Source organism: Brienomyrus brachyistius, chromosome 2 (assembly GCF_023856365.1).
Source record: "Brienomyrus brachyistius isolate T26 chromosome 2, BBRACH_0.4, whole genome shotgun sequence".
Taxonomy (NCBI): domain Eukaryota; kingdom Metazoa; phylum Chordata; class Actinopteri; order Osteoglossiformes; family Mormyridae; genus Brienomyrus; species Brienomyrus brachyistius.
Genome location: NC_064534.1, coordinates 8,272,328 through 8,292,489, shown reverse-complemented (window position 1 = coordinate 8,292,489; position 20,162 = coordinate 8,272,328). Strand labels below are relative to the sequence as shown.

At 43.7% G+C, this 20,162-nt stretch overlaps 2 protein-coding genes across 8 annotated transcripts; both read left to right on the top strand.

Moving 5' to 3' along the window:
• Window positions 1–327: 327 nt before the first annotated feature.
• LOC125709362 (ubiquitin-associated protein 2-like) lies at window positions 328–13,084 on the top strand. Of its 5 annotated transcripts, none has more exons than XM_048977729.1 (27): window positions 328–458; window positions 1,725–1,850; window positions 2,014–2,091; window positions 2,232–2,342; window positions 2,515–2,677; window positions 2,905–2,982; window positions 3,379–3,442; window positions 3,590–3,693; window positions 4,083–4,135; window positions 4,326–4,396; window positions 6,342–6,504; window positions 6,837–7,086; window positions 7,555–7,838; window positions 8,551–8,753; window positions 8,881–9,106; window positions 9,281–9,320; window positions 9,413–9,536; window positions 9,716–9,770; window positions 9,977–10,172; window positions 10,324–10,415; window positions 10,518–10,565; window positions 10,658–10,739; window positions 10,824–11,171; window positions 11,517–11,624; window positions 11,761–11,828; window positions 11,946–12,137; window positions 12,438–13,084. In XM_048977729.1, exons 2-27 carry the CDS (start codon window positions 1,767–1,769, stop codon window positions 12,531–12,533), a joined length of 3,381 nt encoding a protein of 1,126 aa, XP_048833686.1. In that variant the 5' UTR covers window positions 328–458; window positions 1,725–1,766; the 3' UTR covers window positions 12,534–13,084. The 5 variants fall into 5 exon arrangements, with proteins under 5 accessions (XP_048833686.1, XP_048833646.1, XP_048833653.1 ...); XM_048977689.1 differs by having other exon boundaries at window positions 10,515–10,565; XM_048977696.1 differs by having other exon boundaries at window positions 443–518; window positions 10,515–10,565.
• A 149-nt stretch (window positions 13,085–13,233) lies between these two features.
• On the top strand, window positions 13,234–19,643 carry si:ch211-214j8.12 (uncharacterized protein LOC100000539 homolog). Of its 3 annotated transcripts, XM_048977759.1 has the most exons (6): window positions 13,234–14,888; window positions 15,240–15,480; window positions 15,598–15,764; window positions 17,035–17,059; window positions 17,138–18,209; window positions 18,498–19,643. In XM_048977759.1, the coding sequence occupies exons 2-6, from the start codon at window positions 15,252–15,254 to the stop codon at window positions 18,886–18,888; spliced, it is 1,884 nt and encodes a 627-aa protein (XP_048833716.1). In that variant the 5' UTR covers window positions 13,234–14,888; window positions 15,240–15,251; the 3' UTR covers window positions 18,889–19,643. The 3 variants fall into 3 exon arrangements, with proteins under 3 accessions (XP_048833716.1, XP_048833713.1, XP_048833702.1); XM_048977756.1 differs by having other exon boundaries at window positions 13,234–14,832; window positions 17,035–18,209; XM_048977745.1 differs by having other exon boundaries at window positions 17,035–18,209.
• Window positions 19,644–20,162: the final 519 nt, after the last annotated feature.

Here is a 20,162-nt window from a genome sequence, read left to right as displayed (position 1 = left end):
AACATCCGGTCAAGTGCAACTAAAGAAAACATTTCTTTACACATTGTAGTGTAGTTCAAGCGCAGAACTGAATGGTTTAAGGAAAAGGAATACACATTTTACAAGATGGTACTTCATTGACCTCCCAAAGGGAAATTACGATTATGATTGTTTTTCAAAGTCCGTGCAGCTCCAGTGGCAGATAAGACAGATAACCTATTGTAAAATAAGTAGTTAATAAACTAACGGCCACGGCAAATACCAGAAAGTATTGGTGGGGAAGTTTAAACGGAAGGTGGCGGAATCACGAACCGATAGCAGCACATCACACGCTCTTACTTAGACTACGCTGTGTAGTTTTATTCAGGACTGAAAGGCAACACATGAGCGCCGTAGCGACGTAACGTAGCGTGACGTAGCGTGATTTGACGTAACGTGACGTGCGCCGTCTACCCCGGCTAAGAGAAGCGTGTTAGCAGGTAAACGAAATAAGCCTTTTGTGAAATAAAGTAATACACTGCATTTCATACTACGTGCAGGTATTTAAAATGTCTCCTACTGTTACTAGGTGAAATTATAATTATAAAAGGTAGGAAAGTCATTAGCTGGAGTATCTGGAAGTAATTCGATGTTCTCAGTAGAACAAGCGAGCAATGCCAGCGGTGTTTGTCGGTTTCGTTCGTTACTGAGCGGTCTGGCTAGGCTAACAGTGGTTCCGCCTTATGGCCGCCTTAATATCGTTATAAACGTTAGGCGCCGGCACACCAGGGCGTGTCCGAAAAACCCTGGGTTTTCCTCTGAATGGTCGAAAGGGTAACGGGTATTTGGGGGCTGATAAGCAGCGTTGTTACTGACCACCGGTGCCCGGCTGCTCGGAGTCGCCGACACAAAGGGGCCTCGAACCTGGGCTGGTTTTACTGTAGGCCTCGAAGAGAGGTGGTTTATTGGGACTGAAATACGAAGTCGTTAGACGGCTAGTCAGATGGTTTAATGCATTATGGAGGATGAGACGTGGTCGACGGCTACGGCGAAATAAGCCGCTGTTACTTGAACAATGGGGAGGCGGTGCGGCGGTCTAATTCCCGGATCCCAATAACCCCTGCGCCTCTTGTACATGAGGTTAAACTAGGTTATAACACAGCATTTTAATTAAAATTGGTTATACGGAATCAGTTTAAGTAACTAATATTACGATGAATCGGCCTCTCCCGAATGTTGTTTTACAACGTACTGTTTACTAATTGTAACTAATTCATGTGTGTGTGTTTATTGATAGTGACTGCTTATGAATTTTGAATATGGCGCAGCGGTGTCCTGTTTACTTTGGGATTCTTGTTACGCTGTTAGATAAATCTAAATTATTCCAGCAGAGCTGCTTTTTGCTCACTGAGTTACATGTACAAAATGAGACAAGTTCCGACAGAGAGCGCAAATGGTGAAGTGTAATGGGATACCGGGGCTGTCCTTTCGCGAGAGGCTAAATTTAAGTCAAAGCAGTCATATGTTAGGTTGTGTTCCTCCGGTGTGTGGGAGGCCGCATGTGAGATCACGCTTTGTTCCGCAATCCTGATTCAGTCCCTTGTATCTTTAAGTACTACACAGTTGTTGTACTTGGTAAAAATCTACCGTGTAAGCCCAGCTTGTACTGCACAGATGTTGTTCAGGTGTAGCAGGAAATCTACAAGCGAACTGTGAAGGATGAGTACCAGAAACAAACGTTTGAATCATCCAACTCTCTCTTCCAGATTTTTCTATTTTGTACATACATTGTTTTGTATATACTGTATATGATGACTTCGTTAGTCACCGACCGACCCCGGGGCACTCGGGAGAAAGTGCTACCTGCAGCACCACAAGCAGCACAGATACAGGTGAGTAGCAGAAAGCCTGCCAAAGCTGGGAGTTTTGTGTGTGTGTGTGTGTGTATAAGGTCCTGTTGTGACACATTGATTTTTATGAATTAGCGTTTATGAGGATGTATGGAAAAACTACTCATTTCTTTGGAGCTTTATAAACGGAGGTTCTGTCTTTCAGGCTACAGCAGAACAGATTCGCCTTGCCCAAGTGATCTATGATGGCAACGATACAGTCTTTGAGGATAAAGTCAAACAGGTGAGAGAGGCGAATTGTAGTGTCGTGTGAGTGATTGCGACATGGTTGCTGAGCAAGTGTGTGTCTATGGTGGCTGTATTAGAAGTAATGTTTCAAATGACATTGTGTATTCAAAATCGACTGAACTGTGTTTGAATTAGCTGATGGAAGTAACAGGGAAGAATCAGGATGAGTGCATGGTTGCTCTCCATGACTGCAATGAGGATGCCAACAGAGCCATCAACTTTCTCCTTGAGGGCAGCTCAGATACGGTAGGAGGAAGGAAGACGGTTGGGGATACTGAGGTTCACACATGATGTGTGAAAATACGAAGACGTAAATAAATTTATCCTGTCACCCCAGGCTCAAACTCACTGGGATGGCAGTAACATATAGCTGTTCAGTTTATTTGATTTGCGTGTGCTGATCCGAACCCAATTTCAGAACTCTTGGGAGACCGTGGGGAAAAAACGAGGTTTGCCGAAGGAAGGATCTTCATCAGACAAGGAGAACAAAGACGGCAGGGAAAAGCGAGGAGAAAGAGATGCTGGTCGGGGTCGTGGGGGGCCAAGCAGGAGGGGTCGTGGAGCTGTCCGCAGTCGGGAGGGTAAGCTGATGGAGGATCTGTTGGTGAAAGAGCTCAAAGGAAGCTTTCGTTCTTAACCTTAACCTTAACCTTAACATTACAGTGCAGAGCGTGTTTCTGTGTTTTACATTTGTCATTTTTGAAATATTTAAGAATGTTTTAAATATGCAAAATTCAGTTTCTAATTTGCCGACTGAACAGATGCCGATTTGGCAAATGGCCTCTTTGTGTGTGTTTGCGCTTTGCAGTGTGCTTGGAGGAGAACGGTGTGGACCTGTATCAGGGGGAAAGGGGGGCGGACAGGGGCCGGCGGGGGCGAGGCAGAGGTGAGCTGCTCTTTGTGTGTTTTCTTTTAACTGTGCACTTTTATTTTTCAGCGTAAATCGTGAATCGGGAAAAGTGTGGCTTACTGAGGGAGAGATGAACAATTTTCCTGGTTCTCTTTCTATTTATATCACGTGGTTGTCACTGTAAGCCATGTGCAACGTGGTGTATGGAGGTTGTCACACAGCTGCTGTCAAGCAAGGCTTTAGGATAGGAGTGAAAAGAATAAGACTGAGGTGGTTAATGGGAGGGAATCCGGCTGCCTCGATGAGCCAATTTCAGTTTCCGTCCTGCATCCTGAAGCGAATCAGTGGAACATACAAACTGTGTGCTGCACTTTTGGGACACTGCCCAGTTTGGAACCCAAAGACCTGGTGGTGATGTGGCTGTATGTTCAGCTTCAGGTGGCCGAGGAAGGGGCCGTGCAGCTGGTGGCAGCAAGTTTTCATCACAGGGAATGGGGTGAGTATCGCACGTAGCCGACGTGCTCAAACCTGTCGGTCGTCACGTGGCTCATCATTGATTTGCTACATTTTAATCTATGTTAATGTCATATTTTGGCAGATGTTTGCTTAAAATGCACCATTTTTTTCTCTCTCCTCTCTTCAGGACCTTTCATCCAGCCGAATACACAACAGACTCGAGCACAGCGGCCGGAGGCTCTCGCTCTGACGACTGGGAGACAGCAGTGACAGACGCGGTGGATGGAAGAGGTATGGAATCTATGGCCGCGACAAATATTTGATGATTTATGTAAATTTAGAGATTCAGTCTTTCAGATTTGATGATGCGTTTTGCTTTGGTGTCGCATCACTTTTCAGCGAGGCTGCCCTGAAATGTAGGGTTTCCCCTTCAACATTAAAAATTCTAAAAGAACCACAGCGATTTCTTGGGGGGGGGTGCTAATGGGGGGCTGTGGCTATCAAGCCCCTGCCTGGTGTCACCCCTGATTTTAATAATCTGTACTTGGACATCTCCATTATTGGAAGAATTACAGAAATGTTCCCGTTTTCAACTTTTATGAATGAGCTGCGATTAGTAGTTCCCTGTGAGATGTTGCTGAAAAGTTAAATGTTTTGCACTTGTGTGTGTTTGCTGACAGGGGCTTGGACGGTTCCACAAGACGATTGGGCCACAGACGATTGGGCAGAAGATGTAAGTGTGGTTACTGGGTGTTTTAAGTATGTTAGTGGGCATCCGGTAGAATGATCGCAAATGCCGATCGACGATAAATCTGCAAATATTTGTAGAAATTGGCATAAAAATAGAATGTTTAATTGTATGAGTCAGCTGCTCGAACAAGCTTCAGTAGTTAATAGGAGCTTCGTGTTACTTCTGTCTGCAGCTTTCGGAGACCAAAGTTTTTACTGCCTCTTCTGTACCTACTGCTGAGAACCACATCCCATCTGGAGACAGGTAGACATGCTCTTAAAATGGCGCCTTTCTCAAATAAACGGCAGTTATGGATTCCTCAGTAGTGGGCTTTACTGTTGAGGTGGCTAATTATTCATATGGTTGGTGAGGTAACTTCTTGCAGTTATCCGATCAATTTCATCTAGATAGTTTTAAAGTTACGAAATCCAGCAGGGTGGAAATGCATAAAATTTTTAAATACTTTTGTGTCCCCAGCTTTGCAGAGTAATATGTTTGATAGATATGGCTGATTGTGTGTATGATCTCTTCCCCCCCCCCCCCCACAATTTTGAAACTTGGAAATGCAGCAAAAGCATCAGAAAGGCGCCCAACTCCATTTTCTTCATAGGCGATGTGATGACATCCAGAGCCTTGGTAGTTGTGGTTGCTTGATGTGCAGTGATCTCCAGTCAGTGTTTCTATAACAGCTATTCCGCATTGCACATCTTTTTGACGTAGGGCTGGGCAATTAACCGAAAATAAATAGAAACTGGCATTTAGAACCTCTCACCAGCTTAATCTTGCTCATGTCAGATAATTCAGTTAATACTTTCCTCACTGCATACATTAATGAACTGTCCCCTTAAAGTCAGCGTGCTCAGTCACATGCCTTTGGCCTGACCCGCTAGCGTTAGTCTGTGTTCACTCAAAGCGAGGCTGGCAGCATGGCTGACACTAGCACAAACACCGAGCTAGCTAACTGACCGAGCAGCTTATACCTAAAAAGAATGCTGTGTCTTTCCTTTGGACACATTTTAGCTCATATGACGACAACACCAAACAAAAAAACAGTGAAATATTAATTTGTTGCATCGTTTGGACCACAGTCACAATACCAAATGCTTTTACTGTAAAATGTGAGCTTTTTCACAAGGTGTTTTCTTATCAAGCCATGTGTGCTTTGATTTCAACTGTTCAAAATGTTCAATCAATAACCATAAACTTACATTTTTTTAACTAATTTAAAAATTACAAAGAGATGCACTCCTTCATTAGGAAAGAAATAGATTGCACTAGTATGTTGTGTGTTAAACGCATAAAGTGAAGCACGCTAATTTTGCCACCCTTAGTACATATGATATGACAACCTTTAAGTATCATTCTTTCTGACACTAATATCTAGCTTTCAGGCTGTCAAATTCAGTGACTGACTATATGAGTGATTCAGTTTTCCTGTATTCTCACTTTGTCTTCCTGTACCTGGTTATAGGTTCATGGGAATCTATTGCACATAATACCATTAAACTGTCCCGGCTCTTGGAAGTTAACCTACCAGTTTTGTGCGTCTTAAAAGGTCCAGACGGCTTTAAACTTAAGTAGCTTGATGTAAATAAATGGGATAATAGCCAGGAATTCCTTCCCTATAAAAATATCAGGAATGGTCTTTCTCAAGTGGATATTTGCTATATGCAGTGGTAAAGAATTGCGGTATGGCAGATAAACTACTTGGCTATAATTAAGAGCTACAATACATCAGACACAACAAAAAAACAAAGCATTATAGCCTAACTCAATTTTGCTGAAGTCCACCTTTTATTTTCAATAATATTACTGCAACGGTGTCCTGTGTACAGGTGAGACTCGCAAATACAGGTGTGAATAAGCAAGTGGTACAAATTGAAGAAATTCTGTTTTGGAAGTCAGCCCCGTCTGACGCTGAAATGCTGTGGTGTGATCTGAAGCAGGTTATTCCAGTGAGACATTCAAGAAAATCTATTAATGGACTGGACAAAAGCTTTGCATGGACAGCCGAGTTAAAATACTCTGAACAGAAGATACAGAAAGTGTTGGTTTTAGGTTAAACTCCAGTGAAGGAGCTTTAAATAAACAGTTGAATAATAGCTTCTCGCTTAAGTCCAGAGAATTCACTCCCCCCCCCCCCCACTCGACTGCAAGTCTAAGTGTATCTGTTTTGCAGTAATGATTTTGGCATTTTGTGTGCATGCAGTGTGGATATGGAGGGTCTTCTGCTGAAACCTGTGGATGGAAGAGAGTCTGAGGATATGGGATGTGTGGAGCCGTCCTCCTCCCAAAACCTTGCCCATAGCCTGGTGTTCACCAATTCCCACCACCCTCACACCAACCCAACCAGCTATGCACATGCCACCCTGGTGAGTCTTGGAAAGGAACATCTACAGTAAATGATGCATTAATATACTAGCCTAACATGGTCAATTATGCACACGCAGGTTTTACTATATGCTGAGTGTTTGGGTTATGTGATGTTTTCATGGACTCGTATGGTAAAACACAATTTGTATTCTTAAACTTGTAGGTTCTTATTGGAGCAGTTCTGTAAAGTTTGTTTTTGCTTGTTTGTTAGTCTCGAAGTCCTTGAAGCACCTCTGAGTTTGTAGTGTGAGTTAGTAACTTTTTGTTTATATAGCTGCAATTTAGAAACTTTTTTTCCGAATATTTACTGATCTTTCCCACCTACGCACAGTCCTCAGTCCTCGGTTCAGGCTTTGGAAACTTGGGCAGCTCCAAGCTGCCGCTGTCAGCCCAAATGCTGGAGCAGCAAAAGGGCCCAGGGATCGGACCGCTGTCTGCAGAACAGGCCGTCTCTGGGGGCAGCAGTGGATCTGTGGGAGTGTCTGGGGCGTTAGAGGTTGAGAACCCTGTCCCCACTTCATCTTGGGAGGCCAAGCCACCGGTTTCACAGAACACCACTGTGCTGTCTTCACCTTTTGGTAGTGAGTAAATGCCTTTTATGGTCCAAGGGCTAATTCAGCTTCACATTTTGTTCTGAAAGACAGTGCTTGCTCTATGTGCCCATGTAATAAAAGACACATTCATCAGAGCCAGATCACTGACCACAGATAAACCAGCATAGATGACAGATGATCTTTGTAAAGCGAATCATCAAAACAATCCCAAAAATAAGTGTAAGATTTCAATTTTTAGTCCACAATGTATACTTACTATAGAATTCAGCCAAATGCACTATATGAATTCATATAAGAATTAGTTTTATGTATTTGTCTTTTTATAGAGCAAAACGTTTCTGTGAAAAGTTTTGCGGACCTCTTGTGTCTCTGTTGCTTATTTGGAAGTGTCAGGTTTTCTGTGAAACAGTATGTTATTCAGAGTGTTTGGTGAATTTGGTTGTGCTGAATGATTCTGTGGCTAATGGGTCTGTCTGAATGTGTTACTTCTCCTAGGGGATTATAAGGTACAGCCAGAGCCATCTCGGGTTCTGAGCCAGCTGGCCCAAAGGCAGCCGAACTCTCTGCCCCAGGTTCAACCAGCTGCCCCCCCCACAGCTCCTGCTACCTCAGCTTCAAGCTTCGAGTCCTTTTCCAAACCTCAGGATGCCTCTTCAACCCACAACGGACCCTCGCCAGTTGCCAAACTGTCTCTCCCGGCCGGCTTGCCCCCTCCCCAGGAAGCCATCATGCAGCACAAACTTAAAACCCAGAAACGCAAAATACCTCCAACTTCAAAGGTAATGTTGCAGTCAGACAGGTGTGTTGGTGTCTTCAGGATATGCGTTGGCCATCGAGTTGCATTTGTATGCATTTTCTTTAAGGGCTTTGGTTTGTTCAGCTGCACACGGCCATAGCCTTGTTGCATATTACATCTAGAACAACTGGGCTAATCTTGTATTTGAGAACTAGAATTTTACACATACAACAGTAGGTGGCGTGAATTATCTGCCTCCTAGCTAGACTAACTGGAAGGAAAGATAGAGAAAGCCGGTTCAGGTTAAATAAATCATTTATTATTGGAATGCTTGTTGCTTAATACGCTTGTAATGCAGTTGTTTGTGTTTGTGGGGGGGAGGGGGGGTCATCTTATTCAGGGTCATGTAATATTCGGGTAAAACAGTAAATGTTACAAGGCTTTGGCGTATCTGTCAAAGATCACTTAAAGCTGGTGTGAAGCTTTAACCCTCTGGGGTCTAGAGGTAGGGAACACACTTTCACTGACTGGTATGATCACACATTTCTGCTGAACACAAATTTTCTCAACGTAACAAATGTCTTGTAAGTAGGTGGATCAGCAGGTTGGGTCAGACTCGTTTCGAACTGCTGTATGTAACATCCTTGAATGACTGGCGTAGGTTCAAGAGCTTAGGTTCTGCAGTTATGTCAATTTGTTTCTGGGCTTTGTGGATTTTAAACTGGAAATGTGGCTTCCTCTTGTTTTTCTTTCAGATTCCTTTGTCAGCAGTAGAGATGCCTGGTTCTGCTGATGTCTCTGGGTTAAATGTGCAGTTTGGGGCTCTGGATTTCGGGCCAGAACCATCCTTGCCTGATTTCAGCCATCCAGACAACGGGAGCAGTGGCATTACTTCAAGCAACAGGGATCCAGTGCCAGTATCTCAGCCTTTAAACAGCCACTATTCCAAGTCTCCCAGGTCAGGTGCAGTTCGGTTAGCATTTAGATGCTTTAGCGTTCCTGGTGTTCATCTCTCAGTAAGTTAAATGCCATTTGACTGAAAGATTCTGCTTTGTTTCAATTGTGCTCTTCTGACCTCCACACAGTGAACCTCTTGGAAGCCCTCAGTCTCTACCAATGTCAACATCTGACTCCAGTTACTCCTCGCCCTCTGCCTCTTTGTCCACGTTGCCCTCCTCCCTGCCCCTGTCGCAGACCATTTCTGCAGCATCCCATTCTTCTTCGTCAGGCAGTACTTTTGATACAAATGGGCCCCCCCATCCACACCTTACCTTCTCGCAGGGCAAGGAACCCACAACTTCCTCTGTCACTGTAAGTCTCTGCTATCATTTGTTGATCTAACACGTTGAGCTTATCCTCCTCTCATGTCACAGTCTGACAGCCTTGTTAATAAACTCCTGTATTATATCTGTGCTTGTTTTGAAATGTGTGTATTTCATTGTGTTCATCTTAAGTGTATCAACTTTTTTTTTTTTTTGGTTACAGAATAGCTTTGACTGTGTCAGGACTTCAACTGCACTTGAAAGTAGGTTGAAAAAAATTAACCATCCAGGCCTACAGAAAAGATTCTTTGCTTTTTGCCGATACCCTTTAAAATGACCTTTTTCGGCACTGTAGCTGCAGTTGCTTCCCCTGCAAAGCCGGACTGTCCTCAGAGCAGTGTGAGCAGTTCGGCTCGGCCTCCTGTCCTGCTCTCCTCATCCGCACCAAGCCTTAGCTCTGAGCTTCCCACACTGAGCAGGTGAGCGTCGCTTTATAATGAGCTGTTCATGCGTACATCATCAGTCGATGTGCCTGCCTGGATGGCGCTTGGTGATGACCCCCTTTGCTGGTGATCATGGATTGACTGAAGTGTTACTGGATATGGCTGTATAGTCATACCATCATTCATTCTCATCTGTCATCTTCCCTGTCTTGCAGTCAGGTGACTAACCTGCTCTCCAATTGTACCCTCACATCCAGTCCCTCTTTCACGGTGAGCATGTCTGACCTCTTCTTGGATATCCTCCTTTTTCATCTGTATATTGATGTATTGGTATAGGTAACTTTGCTGGGAATCTTCGTTCATTTTAAATAAGAACTGGTGTTGAGTTTTAATGCATTTAATTGCTTGTGATTCACTGCAGCTTCTGGTCTCCCCGTAGACCTTCACAGGAGAAACCCTGATTCTTTGTCTTTCAGAATACCAGTGTGAACGCCCACAGCGCCTCGGTCTGCGTCCTGTCCTCAGCGCCAGCTCCGCCCGGCGCCAGTGCGGTCAGTGTGACCAGTGCCGTGCATGGGACCGCAGTGACGGGCAGCGCGCTGGGGATGAGTAGCAATGGGGCAGCTACCCTTCCTGGTTGCCGCAGCACGCCCCTGTTGCAGTCATCCTCTGGTGAGATGTACGCTTGTGTGCAGACTTCTCTGCGGTGAATGTATCTGTAGGTTTGTGCGGAAACCAAAACAGCTTTTGCTTTAAAAGGTTCTCTCATATCCCTCATTCTCCAGTAAATACTGACACCCCCCCCCCATCTCTTGTCCCACAGGCAAAGCTCCGCCCAATCTTGCCCAGGGTGTGCCTCCTTTACTGCCAAGCCAGTACATCATGGGGCCAGGGGGTCTTCTTCCTGCATACCCGGTAACCCACCCGTCCTCTCTGTCCCTGTGCCGGGAACCTGCATCCTGAGTGTAGTACAGTTCGGTTAGTACTTTAGTGACACTGTTTTGTGTACCAAAGCAGATCTATGGGTATGAAGACCTGCAGATGCTGCAGTCCCGACTGCCCATGGTGAGAGGAGATCGACTGTTTCCCCTCGTTGGTTGTTTCTCTGAAAGCATACATTGCTGTTCCTTATCCTCTTTGTGCTGCTCTCTCTACAGGATTACTATGGGGTCACATTCCCAGGCCCTGCAGCATCACTCACTGGCAGAGACGGGAGTCTGTCCAACAGCCCTTACTCAGGTAAGGGCTGTGCCACCTCCTGGCCTTGTAGCACAGCATTCCCTAACTGCTCCCGTTAAACTCCTCCTTTCTTCTGCCTCGCAGGTGAAATGACAAAGTTCGGCAGGGGTGATTCTGCCTCCCCCGCCCCTTCTACCAGCCTGTCCGCACCTCCGCCTCCACAAGCCCAGCAGCCCCTGCAGAGCCAAGCGCAGCAGCAGCCGCCAGGCCACCATGGCGGCCAGCAGGCCTTCCTGAACCCCGCCTTACCGCCGGGCTACAGCTACACGGGTCTGCCCTACTATCCCGGGTTGCCGGGGATGCCCAGCGCGTTCCAGTACGGACCCATGTTCGTGTCGCCTGCCTCCGCCAAGCAGCACGGCGTTGGCCTCAACACTCCTTCCAACCAGTTCCAGCAGGCCAGCGCTTATGGGCAGCATGCCTATGGTTCAGGTTTGCCTTGCTCTGCCGTTCTTGTTAATTATCTGCTTGACAGACAATTTAATCAGTTCATGGAGGGCGATGGCAAACTTGATCCTGGAGCGCTGGTTTCCAGCAAGTTTTCCATCTTACCTCCTCTCTGATGAGCCACATCTGATCTCAGTCAGATAACGAATCAGGTGGGATAGAAAACATGCAGGATACCAGCACTCCAGGATCAGGATTGCCTATCCCTGATTTATGGAATTCCTTAACTCCACCTGCATTTCGAGTCAGTAGTCTTTTTGGAAAACACAAATTCTTAAAGAGCTCATACATCAAATTAGTGTGTGATTTTCCATGCCTTTTTTTTTGTAGGGTTTGATGATCTGACACAAGGCCCAGCAGGTGGAGAATATGGCAAAGGGGCCTATGGCAGCTCCACCCAAACACAGGCCAAATCAGCTGCTACTGGACCTGGGAAAGGTGACAGTCTGTAGAGCTATGTCAGCCTTTGGAATCCAACACATAATTGAAGTGGATTTTGTCCCAGCATGCAGAAACACAATTAAAAACAAATTGTTTTTTGGGGAACTGACATGAGGTATTCTGTTTTTAACAGGTATATCGGTCTCATCTAGCAATGCAGTAGGGCCAGACCTGAGTGCCACAGTTTACAATAAAGCCCAGGTGAGATGCATCATTTCAAAAGCAGCCTTCTGGAAGCTGCTAGCATGTGCAAACTACTGAGAAAACAACCTGTGACTGAAAATGTCTCTGCTCATTTGCCATCCCCCTACCTTGTAGTCCTTCGACAAGCAAGGTTTTCACACTGGGACACCCCCACCTTTCAACCTGCCCTCGGCACTAGGGGGAGCGGGCCCCTTAAATCCAGGGAGTGGCCCTGGTTATGCCCCCGCCCCTTTCCTTCATATCCTACCGGCACATCAGCAGCCCCACTCCCAATTGCTGCATCACCACCACGCGCAGGACAGTCAGGTGAGTGGCAGTGCTGCATTGGTAGGGCAGTGCCTGTTATGCTAGTGTGTTCAATACGAACAAAAAAGTAAGTTACACACTCCACTCCTCCACTCCGCCCGCTGAACTAGACTTGTTCACCCAAATGTTGGAACAGTTAATGCTAAAAATGATTAATGCTAAATGTAGATCACATTGTATGGCTTATTAATAAATGCGAGTGTGGGAGATGAGCTTGAATCAGCAGATCATGTTCTTTTATATTTGCTAATACTTTGTGCAGAAGTTCTTGTCTTATTTGTATGTGGGCTCCCCCTACAGGGCAGCTCTAGCCAACGCAGTCAGTCGAGCAGCATACAGCAGAAGAACCCAGCCAACAAGTCAACCTACGGCAGCTCTGCTTACTGGGGCAACTAATCGAGGGGTGCAAAGAGCTTCCCTCCCCATGCTCTCACCCTACCTCTCGTGTGCCGACCCTCTTCCGGGGAGCACCGTCTGACTGGCGTGAAGCTAAACAGATACACACACACACACAAGCGCACCCCCACACACACACTACCAATTTGCTTCCCCCAGTTCTCCTTTTACTTTTTCTTTTTTCTCAATCTCCTGGTTGTTATACGTGTAAGATATTTATGTATTTATATACTGTATATGTAATAGTAGAAATGTGATTTCTGCATTTGAAGGATTTTTGTTTACAAGTTGTAGGAAGACGATGCATTATAGAAAAGAAAAAAGAAAACTTAAGAGAGAACTTTAATTGGGGGGCATTTTAAATTGTCCTTAAGTTAATTCTAATGTGAAATTTTTAGAAGAATTTTTGTATTTTCATTTAATATTTCCGGGTTGGTTCACAGTTCTTGACCAACACCATGATATTCTTGATTGACCCACACAAGTACCATCCCAACTGTTACTTCATTTTAGTTCATATTATACACCAAATAAAAGTTCTGAAGTCAGTGTGTAAGTTGTCATAAGCAATGTGTAACCTTGTATTTAAGAATATTCTAATTTTCAAAATATTAATCAGGCATATTTATACCGAATTTGAAGAAAGGATATTATTTCTACACAAAATATCCATTTGAAAAATATTTCATACCTTTATACATACAAAGTGTCCTTACGGCTTTTAGTTTATTCATAGAGAACCCCTAACTAATGACTTTTCCGTCTTTGCCTGCCGTGTTTCTTCCGAATCCTCGGCTGTTTCACGCATGTTCCTTTTTATCCCTGACTGGCGATGTTCCACACAGTGTCTTCCTAATGATTTCAGTCCTTATTTATATGGGCTCTTCACCCTTTATTTGGAAACGGGAGTTTCAGCTTTTTGTTCTCTGCTCCTTTCTTCAGTTCTTTCTTTGGATTAGTCATTTTTGTCAGGTTATTTCTTATGGGTATATCTAAGTGTTTTAAATGCAACACAAGTCCCTTTTTCAATGTTCTGTTAATCAACTGTACTGTACCTTACTGTAGTCCAGGTATTTTACCAGTAAGCGAGATGTTCAAAACCACAACTATGACCCAATATTTAAATACTTTTGACTGACTGGATGACTCAACATCATATTTGTACCGGCAACCATATAAAAAAACTGTTGCTATTCACAGTAAGGAGACAGTGATACTCTGGCATCCTGTGCAGTGCAGTGTTTTAGCATTGATGTATGTTTACCACTTTAAAAGATCATCTAGTTTATGGTGCAAGGTAGGTCCTCCTCAACCATGCATTCCTAGTGGTTTTGTATTTCACACCAAAAGACATCTTGAAAGTCAGAAGTGTACATCGCCACATAGTCAAATATTTAATTTGCAATCAGATTTTACAGGTGGTGTAATGGTTAATGCACTTCCAGGATTTGGGGTTTCAATCCCAAATTTTGTATTTTCTGGAGATTGTATGAAATTATATACCTTTAAAACGCTATTTTCGTTTGTTATTTTGATTCCCCTTTTACACTTTTTAAAGGGTGCCAAATATTCTATCAGCCAACAAAAGGCTTGAGAAAAAAAATCTTTTTTCTTTTTTACTAAGATGTGGTTCTTCACCAGATATCCCATAAATCGCGCTTATATCGCGAGAGTGAAATGCTTCCGCCAAGCTTATATCGAACTATCCCAGAAGTTTAACGCTTTAAGCGACATTAAATTTAATACTCTATCCATTTAGTCTACACACAGACGTGCCATATGAAAATAATCATAATCATATTATTTAGCCTTATTTTCATCCAGCAATAAAGCAGGAACAATACTTTCAAGTTGCTGTGCTTAAAAAAGCCGCGACGTGGGGGGATGGATGCATGTTTTTCTGCTGGTTTTTAATTGTATTTATCTAGCTCTAAAATAGGATTAAATGTCAACTGTTGTCTCCCCGATTAAAATGACTCTTAAATTTGCAAATTACTCTTAAACTAAGATCACGTTGATTTAGGAAGTTAAAACAGGCAACTATTTCTCTAATTTACACATAACTCAAACATTTAACTTTCTCTGTAAAATGAAGGATATGGTATATAAAAACGCAGACGAGTCTTGCCACGGACACTTTGTCCATGTACGGACCAGGTGACGATCCCTTTTTGTGACGAGCACATAATCTATACTCCTTTTCCGGCTGGTCCTCCAAAGCAGGCGGAAGACGGCAGTGAATAACCTCAGTGTGGAAATTCACCTGGAGCGTCTTTTTAAAAAATAACCAACAAATTTGGTAATTACGTGCTTTAATACCCACATATTTTGGGGACGGATAACGAGGACTGGAAGGTAATGTTTGCAAATCTAATTCCCGTTCCAAAAGAAAGACAGTAAAGTACTTAGAAATATTTCACGATCAGTGCCGCCCCTGAGCAAATCAACAAGCGGGCTCCCGATTTTCACTGGGGGCGAGGGGGACCCGCAAATCCCTCCCTCAGCAGTAGTTCTATGACGCGGTCCCTGTTTACGATGACGTAATCGTAAGAAAACTTACAGATGAATGGTTTTGTTTTATAAGAGTTTATAGTCAGGCGATTATACTGACAAAAGAAATAGTCCCGCCCCCGGCAGCCCTTTACCAGGGTAAAAGGTAAGAAAATGTACGGATAATTGAGTTTGGGTTTTGTTTTATTCTAACAGCAGGAGATTGAGATGCCTCTTTTCAGAAGATCTGAGGATTCCTTTGTTAAAAAGGGGACAAAGAAGAAGAGGAAAAGTCGACAAGGCGATAGAGAAAATGAAGGAGACTGCAGCTCTCTCATTCGATTGTGTCTTTGGAGTCTGGTTGAAAACATGAAAGATGTCTGGACCAAAGACTATACCGAGAAGTACATGGACCAGTACTCCTTCCGTTACATCATAGGTCCATTCGACATGCTGCGTTGAGTATTTCTGGTTTAATATCATACCTTTGGTGAACAGAGTGCGAAAGGTTGCATTCAAAATGAGTACATTTGTTGCCTGATGTTTTTTGATCCCTTGCATTCTGTCCCAACAGCAAGGCACCTTGTAGAGGAGCTACTCTTTCTACTTTCTTCCCATCGTTTGATGACACGTCCTGCCCTGCACCTCCTACTACTGCCACAAGTGAACTCGCTCTCACTGTCTGCCTGTTCTAGCCTGGTTACCCCAAACATCTGCCAGCTAATTGGAATTCGCTGTCAGGTCAGTGTCCAGTATGTCAATAAAATTCTACATGCAAGCCTTCGTCTTTCTCTCTCGGGCAGTGTTGGTGATTATTGTGTCAAATGTCCAAAAGGGAATACAGCCTCATTGTAACCTGTTTGTAACCTTCTCGTATGTTATTGCTTAAGTAATGATGCATTTATGATTGTTGAACAGTTTTTTCCCCAAAAGCCATTACCACACTAAACTCACACATGCACTGACTGCACAGTCTAACCAAACCCCCCCCCACCCTAACCCCAACCCCTGGACTTCCCTCTATCCATCAACTGTGCAATATCCGATATCTAAATGGTATTGGTAATAACTGTGCAATATCTGTATACTGTACAATATCATCACTCCAACATCCACTACTCACTGCACATGATAATCATCCATCCATCCATCCATTTTCCAAACCGCTTATCCTATTGGGTCGCGGGGGGTCCGGAGCCTATCCCGGAAGCAATGGGCACGAGGCTGGGAACAACCCAGGATGGGGGGCCAGCCCATCGCAGGGCACACTCACACACCATTCACTCTCACATGCATTCCTACGGGCAATTTAGCAAGTCCAATTAGCCTCAACATGTTTTTGGACTGTGGGGGGAAACCGGAGTACCCGGAGGAAACCCCACGACGACATGGGGAGAACATGCAAACTCCACACACATGTGACCCAGGCGGAGATTCGAACCCGGGTCCCAGAGGTGTGAGGCAACAGTGCTAGCCACTGCACCACCATGCCGCCCTTCACATGATAATCACTACTGTGTAATATTTAAATCATGCGCAATAATCTACACAGTTATTTATTCCTTCCGTATGTATATAGCTCCGCAGAACTTTCTGCACTATTTGCACTGTTTGTTTATTGTTTGTTGTGTGTTCGACATACACGTTAGCACTGGAGGAGCTGCTTTTAATCTCATTGTACATGTGTATAGCGACAATAAAAAGGCATTCATTGCATTCATTCATGATGGGCCGTGGGGGCTTAATGGTTAGGGAAGCGCACTTCTAATTGAAAAATTGCAGGTTCGAATCCCCGACCAGCAAGGTACCTCCCCCAAGCACTGCTCCATGGGTGCTGAATTGGCTCCCCCCTGCTATGTCACATTGTCACATATGGGTCAAATGCAGAGGACACATTTTGTCGTTGTGTGCTGTGATGTGTCAACAATGACCACTATTCACCAAATTCGAAAATTCTAAATGATGTGTTACAGTATGTGATTCGCATGTTTGATCTCTCTCTCTCTCTCAGGCTTTACTCTCACTGGATCTGTCAGGTACTCGACATCTCCCTGCCCTGGTCCTGAGTGAGCTGCTGGGGCATCTAACCAGGCTTCATTCTCTCTGCCTGGCAGGAACTCAGTGTGACGGTTCTGTGTTGCAGAGTGTGGGTACCGGCTGCAGAGAACTGCGGCACCTGGATGTATCGGGCTGCTGCCAGCTCACCCCCATCAGCTTGTTGTCTTTGGTGCACCCACATGCTCCTCACACTCGCTTGCCCCTACGGAGCCTTGTGGCTTCAGACATAGGCTTTGCAAAGGGGGGTGATGAACGAGTGGCTGTGGCAGTGTTTCTCCTGCTTGCATTGCCCTGCTTGCTAAAAACTGCTCTAGATGGCCTGGGCGATGCCTTAGATGTAATAGAAAGCCAGGATTTTGCGGATTTGGAAGCTTTCTGTTCCCATAATGGAATGCCTAGCCTTAAAGAATTATGGGATGGACGAATACAAACACAAGGAAAGTTAACGGAAGAGAAAGAAAAAAAAATTGAAGGATTGTTAGACGATCAAGGAATGGAAAGATGGCTGTCCGAAAGTGAGGATCCTGATGGTGGTGATGAGAGTGAAAATGGATCAGAGCACAAAGAGGCTGACGGTGCAAAGGTGAAGGTACAAGAGAAGATTTCGCTTCACTGTGAGCATAAGCAAGTAGAAGTGAAGGACATAGGCAGGACTGAAGGACAAACCAGGTATGCAAAGAGTGTCTTACAAGACCACTTGACCCTTCCTTTGAGGGAAGCTCACGGAATATCCTGCAGGAATATGAGGGCATTGAGGAAACTTTGTCCAGATTTGTGTGCTCTCTCCCTGGACTGTGACGATAGTGAACTCGGACATTTACTAGTTGCATTGGAACGATGGACACATGAGTTGCTCAGCCTTAGTCTGCATTTTGCAGGGATTTTGACTGAAATTCTACCTGCCGTACAAACTGTGGGTGCCACATTACACCATCTGCATTTAGAAGGTGTCAAAATCAGTGATGATGCTTCTTTCCTACAACTACTCTGCTTGTGCACCAAGCTGAAGACACTGGCAATACAAACAGAGTCTCCCATTCTAAATGAGGAGGAAGAAGAGGAAGAAGATGAAGAGCAAGGTATTCAGGGACTTCCCTGCCTGTCCCAACTCCGTTTTCTGTCAGTCAAGTGAGTATACATTCGCCGCATGGCTGTTGGAGTAGTATATCTATTTTTACTTATATATAAAATATTTATACATTTTATTTATTTTAATGTTATACAGAAAGTATATAAACTAGTTTGTATATGTGGACATGTGATGTAAAACAAGATTGACCCAGAATGGGAACGGAAAAGAATTAAAAAGAGAGAAGCAACATTAGAAATGTCAAATCTTTGACTAATACTTCAGGCCACCCATAATGGGAATAAATTGAATTGATCTTTATACTGATTGTTCTCTTTGATTCATAGGTTCTTCATTGATCATAGTAAAAAGAAGCCTTTGATGTGTTGGAGGTCCCTGAAATGGCTACTGCTGGGCCTGCTAAGAGGATCTCCTCTTCTTGAAAAAGTGACGCTGGTTGCCATTCCATGCTCTATAAATTCTGTTTTCCAAATGCTTCTGGAAACTCATCATTTACCTCCAGCGGCTGACAGAGTCCCACCACTGTGTCAGTTGCGATATTTGAGTCTGGCTTATTGTGATGTTTCCATGGAAACCGTAACCCGACTAGTGACCTTGGACGGCTGCTTGTCCACACTCGATCTAAGTGGTTGCTGGACTGTGAGTGCTGACAATATTGAGCAGTTACAGGGGAATACCAGCAGGAGGAAACATTCACTCAAAATTGTCTGGACTTAGACTATTTCATATTGTATCGGTTGTACTGACACATTTAAATAAATAATAATTAGTCCGTAATTTTTTTTTTTTTAAAAAAAAAAAGAGAAATCACATTGTTATTGATTAATCCTTAATTTTTCTCCTTGCACTTATTATTATAAGCACTGACGTATTTGCACCATTACTGATACTTTGCATAGAAAAGGTCATCATTGTTGCTACTAGTAATCAGGTAAATTTTGAGGCTTGTGTACTTCATGCACAGCCCAGGCTCAGTGTCTATGACGTTTACGTGCTCTGTCTGTATTTGTGGGTGTTTTTGATTTGTAATTTTTATGACCACCACCTTGTAACGATGTCTTAACTAGGAAAAAACAATCACTTAAGTTAATCTTATAGAACGTCTTTCCCAATATAGCTTCTCCAGACTATCTGCATATACATGTATGCTACAGAATCATCTGTGAATGCAGACAGAGGACAACAGAGGAGGAAGAAGAAAAAACCTTTGGGATAGCATGGGATACTGTCAGTGCACCCGTCCAGGGCATGTCACCCATACATGTAATACATGTTCCCTATAGTGGAAGCACATGCAAAGGGAGTCTTTATACTAAGTCCCGTAGAACTCAAAATTTAACTATTGATGTGAATGAGTCACAGTTGTCAGAATTTTGGACATACTGCACATAGTTTTTAGATAAGAGATAAACAATTGTATTATTATCATTGTGTTTTTCCTTTGGGATTAATAAAGTATCTATCTCTCTATCCATCCATCCATCTCATTTCAGCCCAAATCCATAAAGCCTTACAAAAGGCTGGAGACTTTTATGCACAATTGTACAGTCAATTGTATCAAAGGCTACCATTAGGTCTAGCAATATACAATATTTGTTATATTTCCTTCAACACAGACTGTTATCTCATTTACTTACCCAGTTAACACAGAGCCTGTCTGGGTATGTTTTTAGTTGTGATCATTTGTTCTGGGACTTATGTTTATTTTTGTTAGTAGTCTGATTACAGCCACTTCAAAGTATCTTAGAACAGCATTTATGAAGGTAAGACTCAAGAGAGCAAAGATTCCTTAATTTTAGTTTTATGGGAATAGGATTCATAAGGCAGGTAGTGCATTTTCATAATTTATGACTTTAGCTTTTTTCATTAAAGAAACAAAAGTTGCAAAGGCAGTGCTTGGGAAAGGTGGGTTGATTAACAATAATTTATATGTATTGCCTGAAATCTTGCATCTTTGATTCTATTATTGAATTTAATAGGTCATTACTACA

Excerpts from the sequence above, each read along its gene's own strand:
- LOC125709362 (XM_048977689.1), top strand. The coding sequence starts at position 1,767 with ATGATGACTTCGTTAGTCACCGACCGACCCCGGGGCACTCGGGAGAAA. Across the intron at positions 7,087-7,554 it reads GCTGTCTTCACCTTTTGGTA|GGGATTATAAGGTACAGCCA; the intron begins GTGAGTAAATGC and ends TACTTCTCCTAG. Across the intron at positions 10,173-10,323 it reads CCTGTTGCAGTCATCCTCTG|GCAAAGCTCCGCCCAATCTT; the intron begins GTGAGATGTACG and ends CTTGTCCCACAG.
- si:ch211-214j8.12 (XM_048977756.1), top strand. The coding sequence starts at position 15,252 with ATGCCTCTTTTCAGAAGATCTGAGGATTCCTTTGTTAAAAAGGGGACA. Across the intron at positions 15,481-15,597 it reads AGGTCCATTCGACATGCTGC|CAAGGCACCTTGTAGAGGAG; the intron begins GTTGAGTATTTC and ends CTGTCCCAACAG. Across the intron at positions 18,210-18,497 it reads CTCCGTTTTCTGTCAGTCAA|GTTCTTCATTGATCATAGTA; the intron begins GTGAGTATACAT and ends TTTGATTCATAG.